General features: G+C 39.4%; 1 protein-coding gene across 4 annotated transcripts in view; it reads left to right on the forward strand.

Moving 5' to 3' along the window:
• LOC140366043 (sodium-coupled neutral amino acid transporter 3-like) overlaps positions 1–13,144 on the forward strand; it is a 60,711-nt gene that overhangs the window by 25,796 nt on the left and 21,771 nt on the right. For all 4 annotated transcript variants that reach the window (XM_072452696.1, XM_072452698.1, XM_072452697.1 and 1 more), the window contains 3 exons: positions 9,505–9,578; positions 11,144–11,236; positions 12,613–12,694. In XM_072452696.1, coding sequence (XP_072308797.1) covers positions 9,505–9,578; positions 11,144–11,236; positions 12,613–12,694 — 249 coding nt within the window. The remainder of the gene's footprint in view (positions 1–9,504; positions 9,579–11,143; positions 11,237–12,612; positions 12,695–13,144) is intronic.

Consider the following 13,144-nt stretch of genomic DNA (forward strand, 5'->3'; position numbering starts at 1 on the left):
TGGAGGGTCTGCCACCTTCTTGTCTCCATGGAAATGTCATTGTTTAGCTGGAATGTTCCACAGTATGGCATTAAATGGATCCATCTTTCATTTATTTCATTTTGGGAGTTTTTACCTTGAAAAACATGTGTTTGTTCAATTATTTACATTAGCTTAATGGCTTATTTCACAATTGCATTAAAATATTATTAATAGTTGTTAACACGGCCACTTAATCTTAATCTGCCCAGGCTCTGATAAATAGCCATATGCTGTTTAGAATATCCTGACAGATGTCTTTGATGGTTCTAATTCTACCATTGAAAATGTGTGTTGATATTATTTAGACACATTTAAGAGGTGAGTTATTGTTCTGCTTTCACATGGCCATTACATCATTGCATTTGAATGTATTCTTTGAATGCAGCTGCTATTTTGAGCTCTGACAGTAATAAGAGGAGTCCCTTTTGTTTGCTAATAGCCTGTAGTGATGGCTTTGAATCGCATGTAGGACAGAATAATAGTCTAGTCATGAACTAGTGGATCTTTTTGACACATTTTCTGCTCAAAACATGGCCACCCTGTTTGCATTGGTCAGCCATAACATTACCACTGACAGGTGAATATAATATTCGGTATATACTGTTAGACAAAGTTTATTACATTACCTATACCATGGAAAAACTACACGAGTAATTATTGTCCATTTGACAAATCTGCTTTTTGTGGGTGTTTCCAGCCTGCAGTGGTCCGTGTTTTCAGGAGATGCTTTAGACCTGATTTTGTCCTGGTCTGGTTAAGGCTCCATTTACAATTACACATTCAACACATCAAAATTGGGACTAAACCAGGACTAAACCTGGACTAGATCAGGGCTAAACAAAGACTAGAACAGGATAAAACCAAGGCCACATCAGGATTAAAATGGGGTCAATTTAGGACCAAATAATGACTATGACTTGGATTTGATCATATTTCGTTTTGATTTTGCTGATTTAGTTGTGATTTTGTGCTGCTTTTGTGCGGTGTTCTTCGTCTACAGTGGCCAGTATCTCTTAAAACTGGTCTAAGAAAGGAATTGTAGTAAACCCTCAGCAATATTACAAAATTACATATTTCCATATTTGATTAATGCTCCTATTGATTTCTGCAAATGTTCAATAAACTAAAGTAAACTGACTAAATGACTGACAATAACCTTTGCTGTTCCCAGTCACAATGATATAATATTGATGTTTTCAGATTTGGCTGTATTGTGCGCTGTGACCTTTCATCTGCAGACATGAGAGCCCTGGTTTTGTACAGACCTCTGTTGGGGGCAGTATTCTGAAGTCTAGTCTATTTTGATGTTATTGTTTCAGCTCTTTTGATTTTTTTCCCGAGAAATGTTGCCAAGTCCACAATAAAAAGAGGATTTAGGACAGGTGAAAGTATGTGCACATTTAATTAAAGAATATAGCTGGAGGTTTGGTGTCTTAAAGGTGACTTCTCTGGTGGTACATGTGAGATGTCTACATATTTCTCTGTCTGTGCATTGTTATGAAACTGGATTAAGGGGTTAGCGAGGGAAGAGGTTAGCAGGTCCATGGGCTCTCAAGAGAACAGAAGATTAGTGTTCAAAAGGCAAAAGGGCTACAAGGATAACTTTATGTTCAAACCATGTAGAAGTGCATAGTGCATTGAGCCAAAGAATAATGCATATTCCACTTTTTAAGAGACTCAATGGGCATTGAATACTGTAAATTTTACAGTATTCATTCACACCACAGATAAACAGCTGTGTAGCCAAGATACTACAAACACCAACCAACCACTTGGACTCATTAACTGTATGCACGAGTCTGGGCTAATTTATGAAATACCAACCCTCTGAAGGCAGCCACTCACACCTGATTCACCAGCTCCCAAACATTAAAGGAGATATATATGTAAAATCAACTTTAATCATCTTTTATCTGTATTACCTCATCATTATCTTACTCAGAGTAGTATTTAGTTACATTTTGAGTAGATGTGAGCAATATGTCTATGTCAAGAAATTACACATGAATCAATGCTATTACTTAACAGTCAGAGAACATAATTCAACTTAGAATATTAAACGACACAGAAACGTCAGTCTTTTGTGTGGCTTGCAAGGGAGAGGAAGGCTTAGCCGAGTCAAGATGTTGTAAGCAACCTGAACGACTTTCCAAAATCACTCTCAGCGTTCCTCCCTCTTACAAGTCATTTTATTAAAATCACACATAAAAAGGAGGCGGGTCACATTTCTCATTGGTCAGCTTCACATCAAGGCACTTGTCTTTTACGACTCTTTGGTATTATCTTTAGAGATAAAAACCTTGGTGAATGTTCTACCCATCTGGTCCCCAGGATGGGAGGAACATTCCTCACGGCTGCTTCTACAACATCTTCACACATGTTATTAGAAATACATGCCTTTCCCTCCCCCCAGGCTAATGATGCAGATAACTTTTAACACACAAATATAATCATATATTTACATTTTATCACAGTCTAAATTTAGATAATATTGTGAATGTTATTTTGAAGATATGCTCTGAATATCGAGTATATCAAATGTAAGGGTGTAGTGTATTTCTGCACTTTTGTGATTCTATTTAAAATATATCTGTTAATTGAACTGCTTCTGTTATTAAGGCATTTTAGATCAATGCAGTTTACAATGAACTAAATGTTAAATCAGGGCTTTAAGTGATGCACTGTCCCAGCACTTCTAAAAAGCACTTTTTGAGTACTCCCACTTCTCTGAGCGGTCAGCACGTTCTCTCTACTTTAACAGTAGCAGTAGTCTGCCCGGAGTTCACTGTGATACGAGGACACTCCTGTTCTTTACGTTCGTGCTGGATTCAGCTCATGTACCTTGGATAAAACTAGATAATCAATCAATTTATAATCACTTTATATGAAGTGCTGGACACAGAGATGAAGTGGACTCCTGACACACTGAGGACACACGCACTGAGGAGATGCAGTGGGTGTGAACATGAGTAAGTGTTTGCTTACGTGAGGCTAGACAACAGTCTGTAAACACAGGACACATGAAACGAGTAAACATCAATAGTGTACGCTGAGATTCCGAGGACTGAGCCAAAGATTGAGTAATATGTCTCCTATTCACTTACGTTTAGGGAAAAGGAGTTGTTATTTAACAATATGATTACACAGGCTCTGCAGTGCCTTTGAACAATATATTCAGATATCTGACTAAAGCTGTAACATCGGCTTATGTCCTCCTCATGCTGCTGTAAACCCTCTCCTCACTGTGTCCCAGTCATTTGGACACTGTCCTACCATCAGAGGTGTAGTTTAGACACTGTTTGTCCTGAGGTGCTGCTGATTAGAGCAGAGACTGTTAGAGCTATAGTGTCCAGTTGTGTTGCATTGTTAGCTCAGTAAGTGGTGAAATGTTCACCGTGACAAATGAATGCACAGGTTTAGACCATTGTAGAGGCAGTTTATTCAGCCTGTTTAGACCTTAACTTGCATATGTTTGTTGAAAATGGCCAAATGCTTCCCTTTTGTCAGATTATATGAGTGACCATTAAATTGTATACTGTGTAAAGCACCAAAGTCAAGTAAAAACATTTTAATTTGAGATATGATTTACTTAATATACAATGGGATATTGCATTGTTTCTATTTTGAAGTGATGAATGTGATTGAAAACATGGCCCATATAAAATTCCTGGGGTTAAGGGAAGGACTCTGCCATGGTTAAGCTCTGCACTACTGAGCTTTTATAGGCGAAGAGATAAAGCATGGGATAAACTTCATACAAGTGACTACTATGATGACTGGGAGGCCTACAGGCGACTAAGGAATGACTGTAAAACCAGTCATTCCGTGTGAAATAAATCCAATCCTATTATAACAAAAACAGCTTGTCTCAAGAAAGCAATAACCCAAAGACATTTTGGAAAAAGTTAAATGCAGTTCTTAACCGCATATGTGTAAATTCTGCTTTTATCTCTAAGCCAGAAGAACTATCTTAGAAATATAAGAGAATATCCCATTTTTGACCTGACTATAAGTCGCTCCGGAGTATATATAAGATAAGATAAGATGAGATAAGATAAGATAATCCTTTATTGTCCCACATGGGGGACAATATAGTATAACAAAACAGTATATATATATATATATATATATATATGCACTGGAGTATGAAATGCGGTTGCAAGTGTGAAAATAACAAATAATATCACATATAAGTCACTCCGGAGTAAGTATATAAGTATAAATATAAGTCGCACCCCGGTCAAAACTATGAAAAACGTATAGTCCGGAAAATACGGTATTCCTTACAATCAACATATTCTCAACATATATATATAAGTGGCGGAGGGCCGGGCCAAGATCTTTGGTGTAACAAATTCTAATAATTATAATAACTTTTCTGTAAAATATAGGCCATTATTTCATTTATTTCATGTAAACTTTATAAAGGACACAAGTGCAGACACATGTTAAATAGCTAAGACAGTTCAAAAATAAAAAAAACAAAGTCTTGAGGGAGGCCGGATTAAAACAAGGGGTCACAAATGTTCTGCCTTAAAGGTCCCATAACATGCAAAATCGACTTTTCAGAGCTTTTAACCTTCTTACATTGCTATTTGTGCTTCATATATGTACCCAGAGTGTTTTTTTGATTGATTCCTGCAGTGTTTAGCTATATTACAGACTATCTCCTTTCCTCGAATCTCCAAACTGACGGGGGGTGTCTACAAGACCGCGTCATAACCACAGGCACCTGTCACCATCCTACTACGTCACGGGTTGGGCGGGGGAGCCAGATCGCTCTTCGCAAGGGTGGGGGCGAATATCAAACCAAGCCGTTTGCATTTCCGGGTTGGTGAGGGGGTCCAAGGTCTGGGTGATATTTCTTAACTATTATGTTATGGGTGTTGCACAACACTTATTATTATCAATTATACACTTAGGATAGACTACGAAACGTGAAAAAAAGCATGTTATGGCATCTTTAAAGTAAAAAAAAAAAACTGATACGAGTGCTGGGCTTGCAGATTATACACTTATGTATCCCCAGACAGAGCTAGGCACCTGTCTCTTACAGCAAACTCATTACCATCCATCTGGAAGTGCGCCAGAGCAATACCAGTGTTCAAAGGGGGAGATTCCACAGACAGGCAATTATAGACCTATGGCAATCATTATGTGCTGATCATCAACTTTCATCATATATCAACAACAATTATATTCTATCCCCCTGTCAATCAGGGTTTCGGTATAACTGCCTAACAACCACAGCTAACAAACTAACAACCACAGCATTACTTAACCTCACGAATGATATGTGCACAGGTTTTGATGAGCTAAATCCTTTGTCACTGTTGATTACTACATATTACTAGACAAGCGTTACTCAATTGATGCCTCCAGGGATGTACTACCCTGGTTTAAATTATATTTATGGCAAGGCAAGTTTATTTGAGGAGCACAATTTGTACACAATACAATTCAAGTGCTTCACACAATAGGAAAAAATGCATTAAAATACATAAATTACAAAACAGTTGATCCATCCATCCATCTTCTTCTGCTTATCCGGGGCCAGGTTGCGGAGGCAGCAGTCTAAACAGGGACTCCCAGACTTCCTCCTCCCCAGATACTTCTTCCAACTCCTCCGGGGGATCCCGAGGTGTTCCCAGACCAGCCGAGAGACATAGTCTCTCCAGCGTGTCCTGGGTCTTCCTCGGGGCCTCTTCCCGGTGGGACATGCCCAAAACACCTCCCCAGGGAGGCGCCCAGGTGGCATCCGGAACAGATGCCCGAGCCACCTCAGCTGGATCCTCTCGACATGGAGGAGCCGCGACTCTACTCTGAGCTCCTCTCGTGTGACTGAGCTCCTCACCTTATCTCTAAGGGAGCGCCCAGTCACACGGCGGAGGAAACTCATTTCGACCGCTTGTATCCGCGATCTTGTCCTTTCGGTCATTACCCAAAGCTCATGACCATATGTGAAGGGTAGAACGTAGACCGACCGGTAAATCGAGAGCTTTGCCTTTCGACTCAGCTCCTTCTTCACTGCAACAGTCCGATGCAGCGACTGCATCACTGCAGCCCCTGCACCGATCCGCCTGTCAATCTCACGTTCCATCCTTCTCTCACTCGTGAACAAGACCCCGAGATACTTGAACTCCTCTACTTGGGTCAGGGACTCCCCACCCACCTGGAGAGGGCAAGCCACCCACCCAGGTGCTGGTTCTCATCCCAGTCGCTTCACACTCCGCAAACCGTCCTAGTGCATGCTGCAGATCCGAGTTTGATGGAGCCATCAGGACAACATCGTCAGCAAACAGCAGAGATGAGATCTTGTGGTCCCCAAACTGGACACCCTCCGACCCCTGACTGCGTCTAGAAATTCTGTGCATAAAAACTATGAACAGACCGGTGACAAAGGGCAGCCCTGGCGGAGTCCAATATGCATTGGGAACAGGTCTGACTTACTGCCGGCAATGCGAGGCCCCGGACCCAATACTCCCGGAGCAACCCCCAAAGAACACCCCGAGGGACACGGTGCCAACAATCTGCCAACAACCTCAGCAACTTCAACTTGGGTGATGGACGAGTCAGCCTCCGCGTCCCCAGTCTCTGCTTCCTCTTCGGAAGACGTGACAGTTGGATTAGGGAGGTCCTCAAAGTATTCCTTCCAGTCGAGGTCAGCAGGTCTCCACCCGCACGGTAAACGGTGTTTAGCACTGCTTCCCCCACACTTTTTAATGTATAACTCTCCTAACTGCTACTGCTACAGCCAAAAGAAAGGAGACAGCTCCACTGACTAACTTTAATCTTTAAAGGCATCCACAATGAATTTCCTTGTTACCTGAAACAATATTTGGTACCATTTAGCTCATTACATGCTCTTAGAAATCTAACATTGCCGTTCCTTTGGTAAAAAGAGAAACAGGAAGGAAGGGCTTTTGTTTTAAAGCTCCTTCAGATTGGGATAACCTGCCTGTTGATCTTCGTTCTATAATGACATTACAATTGTATAAATCTTTAGTATTATCCTATTTAAAACTCTCTTTTATCTTCCGTTGATGTAATGAATTACCAATTACCAATTACCAATACCATGTTCTGTATTTCTATTGTTTTACCGGTACTTGTATGTATCAGAATGCTGTATTCCCAAACTACAAAAAGGTCCTACTCTACCTCCTGGGGGAACAGGAGGTAGGACCATTGTTAGTTTTTATGTGTCTATTGTATGATGTGGGATGTATTGTGATGACCCCCCTGAAAAAAAGATGGATCATCTCAAGGAGCTATCCTTGAAAACATTTTTATTAATTTTATAATAGCCAAAAATGGAAAATTACTTTTTTTTTGGAAAGCACTGTGTGAAATAATGATCTACGTATGTTATAGTTTGATACTAAATACCTGAAAACATAATAATATGTCTCCTTTAAAGTTCTGTTGCTATGAAATTTGACTTTCAAAATATTGGGTCTTTACTCATATTTATAAGTGGATATTTTATGATATCTTATAGACCAGAACAACAAGTTTCATATTAACAAAATTGTTGCATTCATATTTAACAATAATTAATCTGTAATTTAGTGACTGCATTCAAAATACAATTTAGTTTGGGAGATGAGAGAAGTTGTAAATTGTTGAACCACCAGCACATTTTTGCCTGAGGTTGCGTGATTTCGCCCTCAGATTTTGGGGCACGTTGTAGAAAGCGTAAGCTGTCTTATGTGTGACTCAGGGACCGTGTTTGAAGTTCTGGATTTGGAGAAAGCCCCTTACGTTGATCTGAGTTGTGTGACCCATGTTTTACTGAACTCAATGGCTCCAAACCTCTTTTTAACCTATTCAGACAGTTTTTACATCAACTCCTATAAAAACATGCCCAGTCGTTCTTTTATGAGAAGGTTTTGTTGTTTAAAGCCCAATATGTTGTCCCCAAAATGACAATGCTTTGGTTTATCCTTTTTAATCAAGCCTTAATGCTTCATTCATCATTGTTGTTCTTTTCTTTTTCAGATGACAATAAAGACCAAGACAATTATTTTGGCTGGATATTTTGATAGCTGTGACTGCCTTGTTGATATCAATGAGGACCTAAAGTTCAATTGTACAATATTTACCTAGTAAAAAATGTTTTTCAAGGGTTTCTTTGCAATAAAAACACCCACGTGCACTTTCAAGTATGCGCTATTGCAAATAACTATTTTCTTAGCTGGCACGTTTCCTTTTCACGTTTGTTTCCCGGTGGATGCAGAGGCGCGAGCAGGTCAGGTCTTGGGTCCTCGTAGGAGTCTGGACCCTACACTGACCCCAGTGTTCAGTCCGTCAGCAGATGTGTCCGCCCTCTGCCACTCCACTCCACAATCCCTCCAACGTTTAAACCAGCGCAAAAACAAAAGGCGGCTGTGAACGGGTCAAGAGTTTAGGCTGAGGTGAAAGGCGCGCTGCCAGAGGGTTTTAAAGGGGCAGAATTTACTAGACTGTCGAGCCAAAGCAGTGAATGAACAACATCCACATAACAATAAAAGAGGTAGAAGGATAATGGGTCAAATTAGGTCTGATGGAGTCTGTGGACTGTTGTTGACTGACTTGATTGTTGTTGTTGTTGTTGTGACTGTACAAGTATTGTGTGTAACTGTATAACTGTTTTCAATACTCATGGTTAGAGATGGGCCATATGTTTAATAATTTACAATATTTTGAATATTGAATATGTCATTTATAGGTAAAAATGCTACAAAAACAGAAAAAAGAGACTTTTCAACATGCATTAACGCTCAACTAATATGTTTAAAGACATGTTTTAACACATTTCTGTTTAATTATTATTATTATATACATTTTTGTCAATATCACACACCTCCACTGCCACAACCTAATAATAAGTCATCTACACTAAAAGCACTATTATTGTTTTTCTCCTTTGTCCTGTCCTCATAAAGAATAGCATAAAGGTCTTTAATGTAAAACATGAATCTTGCTTTTTGAAATATTGATGCGTGATTTAAACACATTGATTTATCCTCTTCTTTGCATTCTTCATTAAACTGTTTTCTCACAAGCCCCTGAACAACATATTAAAGGGAATATTCTTGCTTTTCACACATTATACTTATACTGTGAGGTGAACCATTAACAGAAGACCAACTGTCTCGTCACTGCTTGAAATGCCATATACTTTAATAGAGATCAGAGAAATACGAGCTCACTGATCATTCTTCCATCCCACACATTGTTTCTGTTGTCCACGTGTATACGAATGTAGATGTTTGTTGTCAAATGCTCCCTCTGGAGAGTCAGAGATCAGAGCTTCAGTTGCAGGAACAGTTTTGTTTTGTTCTAGTGCGATGTCCAGCATCGAGGACATGTGTGTCCGCTAAGCACCTGGGTCAACAGCCCACGGCCCAGTGTCCAAAATGAAACATGTTCGCCCCAGTGGCACCAAACGCAAGCTTTTCCTGTATTCTAATCGGTCGGCCATCTTGTTTTCTTTTTCAGAGTGCTCCTCACAGTGGTGGCAGTGCTGTCTTCATACTCCATTCATCTGCTGCTAAAGTGTTCTGGGATTGTTGGTACGTCAATTAACCTGACTGACATGAGCAAGGCAACTCTGGTCTTTTAATGTTTTTCTATTTGTCTCCTATGTTACCTGTCTAGGGACAACAGATGATCAGTTTTCGATAATCTGGCATTTTTACACTGTAATTTACTTAGATTCACTAGAATGCAATAACACAAAGTAAGCAAATGGAAAAAAGCAGTTCTCTGAGTCCAGTTTTGCTTCTAATACAGCAAACGGGAAAAGGCGGAACGTTCAGATGAAATCTTCAATCAGCTGAGTGAGCAGTGAAATCAACTTTTTGTCCAGTTTAGAGAAAAGCACAGACATCTTTCCCTTTCACAAATGCACAAAACACTTAAAATAGGCCAAAATATTTCAATATGCGCCACCATCTTTGTTTTGGTTGGTTTGAGCGCTTCACCTTTGGCTTCTGCCTAAACCACAATGCTGCTCTGTGATTGGACGAGTCATCCTGTGGCTCAAGCTGAAACACAAACGCTTCAGGAGCTGGTCACGATGGATTCTTGTGAGTCTGTGAACTAGCAAATATCGCAAGAATTCATTGGGTATTACAATCTCCATATCTGTCCATGGGGAAGTAAAATGCTGTAATTCTATTAATAATAATATAATTCATCACATTTGCTGTATATAGTGCTTTTTTGGACACTCAAATGCGCTTTACATGCTAATAAAAGCCAAGCATGACCTACAGCGTGAAATGCTTGTTCGAATGAGTTTTAAGCCACGATTTTAAGTTCTGAAAATGAAAACATCACAGACCCATTAAAAGGAATAATCTGAAAAGCAATACATGAGGCTACCCCAAATAAATTGTCTGTTTGCTGTAACCCGAGTCAACATTTTTTAAGTGGCTCGGACGGTAGGCAAATTTGTATTTTTTTTACTTTGAAGGCAAAAAAAAAGATCCAAATTTTGTCATTGTTTATGTGGAAGTGACCACCAGGGGTCAATGACAGTCAATGACGGAAAACGTCTCTATCAACCCGATCAGGAGTCTAAATCTCACGATTTTAAGATATTTCAATCGACCTTTTGTACGCCACTATCCTTTATTTTGGTAGCGAAGGCGACAGGGAGGAACATGCGGGGGACATGAGCGCCATTGCTGGGCGTGTTTCAATCCCAGAATGCATTTGCGTATGTCAAATTTCACACCCTGACAGAGAAACACATGTCCTATGGAGATATCAGTGGCGCCGACAGAGGCTATTCAATTCGTAATAAACAATATGACGACTCTTGCGCGCGCTTTGTTTTGTTACAGACGCATGTGGAGGACTGAAAATGATGACGCGCATGCGGTGCGCAGTGCGCTATCAGTCTTTTGAGATGAAAGACAGGTTAATCAGCGAGATAAAAATATTCGACACGGCGGTTCAGGAAAGACCGGTCGATATTTTTTTTTTCAGTCGGCTAGTTTCATAGCGAGTCGGTTGGGTTACGGCAAACAGACATATTATTTTGCCTAGCCTGATCCAAATGTTTTTGTATTATTTTGCATATTCAGCCCAAAGCCAGCAGTTTAGTGACTCTAGCCTGTTTGTCACTCAGGTATCCGTGCCTATGAGCAGCTGGGCTACAGAGCGTTTGGGACGCCGGGGAAGATGGCGGCAGGTATCGCCATCACGCTGCAGAACATCGGAGGTGAGTGCAGGGCCATCTGTTCAGTCACGCACACACATAAATACAGTGCACGCTCATATCCTGTGTTGTTTAGTTATAAGCACACTGATTTCCTGCCTGGGATTAACATGTGCCCTCTGTGATGAATGAGCAGAATTTAAAGGTATTATATGTAGGATTTGTCTTCAATATTAACATTTAGGGCTTTAGTCTTTTAGTCAATTAATCGGTAAATGGTGTCTTAGTAGAGCTTTTTCAAATACAGTTATAAGGATTAATATGGACTACAGCAGAAAAGGATAGAGCATGGAGTAAATTAACAGTTTTGAGTTTCAGTGGAAATTTTAATCTGCCTTTTTTTTACTTATAAAGATGCTGTTTACTTGTACTAGGATCATTATTTTTCACTTGTGCCATGCTACGCCTCCTTTTACTCGATCGATCATTAATATCCTGTGCATCGAGAAACTTTTTTTTGTCAACTTCAGCCCTATAAATATAATACCTTTAGATAAGTAATAAACTGTTTCCTGATTATAATTATGTTATTTATTTATTTACAATTACAGTTTGTGACAATTACAAAAACATGTTTACATAGCATTTTGTTTTGGTCTCATCCCAATTATACAGTCTGAAAGCTGAATTTGATCTGAACTTTGACATACTGTAAACCTTTGTAAATATAAACCTTTGTTTGTAACGGACATTGCAAATTAGCCTTGGCTATAAATTGATTGCGTCTACTTGAAATACATATAAATAAATAAAACCTTTCCATGACTTAAACCAGTTCACTGTGATGTGTCCTCAGGTCCTTTATGTGTGATTGTATTGGCGTTCTCAAACCACTAGGAGCGCAGGTTACAGCTATTACCTTTAAATGATCTGTATCGGTCATAGTATAACCACTGACTAAATTTAATAATGCAGAAAATGTCTTAGCACCAGGTATTAAGCTGTGTTTGACCCTTTGTCCTCAAGATTGTTGGTTAAATTAGAAGAAAAAAAAATATCGTAGATTATTTTTATTTAGCTTGAAATGTGCCAACCGTAATTGGAATCGCTGGATAAATGGATCAGAGCATCTCTAAAACCTCAGCTTTTTTGGGGAGTTCCCGGTCTACATTTCAGTATCTTTCAAAAATGATGCAAGTAAAAGAAACAGTGGTAATCTTGCGACCATCAATTTAAAAGCAGATTATATGAGTTCCAGAAAAAAAGCCGACTCTTTTTATGGTGTTCTTCTGGCAGAATGTCAAATGAAGAAAAACTCTTGCAAACTCTTGTGGTCAATAAATAAAACATTTTCTTTCATATTGGACTGTAATTGTTCATACTGTACATCTGTTCATATGTATTGGGTACCTATGTTTTTTTCCTGTATCTTCCTGCAGCCATGTCCAGTTACCTGTACATAGTGAAATATGAGTTTCCTCTGGTGATCCAGGCCTTCCTGAAGGTGGATAAACCCGCAGGGTGAGTGCACACGATCCACTATCAGCTCCGACGTTACACTCTGACCCACATAAGAAACATTTATACACAAATCCTTTCCTTCATCCTCCGTGAGTGTTATTTATACTACACTCATGTAATGTTTAATGCAGACATGTCTGTGTGTGCTGTCTATGCTGTATGACTGTTGATAGTCCAGCAGTAAATAATGTGGTTATAATAAATGTAAAGGCAAACATCAGTGTTATTCTGTGCAGAGATTCCACTGCAATATGTTTAATGATTCATTACTGTACTTTTTTTAAAGAACAAATACAATGACTAATAACAAGGAACTATTACTGCTACTGCTGCTACTACTATTGCTGCTACTGCTACTGCTGCTACTCCTACTACTACTACTACTACTGCTGCTACTACTACTACTACTACTACTACTACTACTACTACTACTACTACTACCACTGCTAC

This window comes from Eucyclogobius newberryi, unplaced genomic scaffold, assembly GCF_026437365.1.
Source record: "Eucyclogobius newberryi isolate DKJ021-1_F unplaced genomic scaffold, fEucNew1.0.hap1 SCAF_19, whole genome shotgun sequence".
Lineage (NCBI taxonomy): Eukaryota > Metazoa > Chordata > Actinopteri > Gobiiformes > Gobiidae > Eucyclogobius > Eucyclogobius newberryi.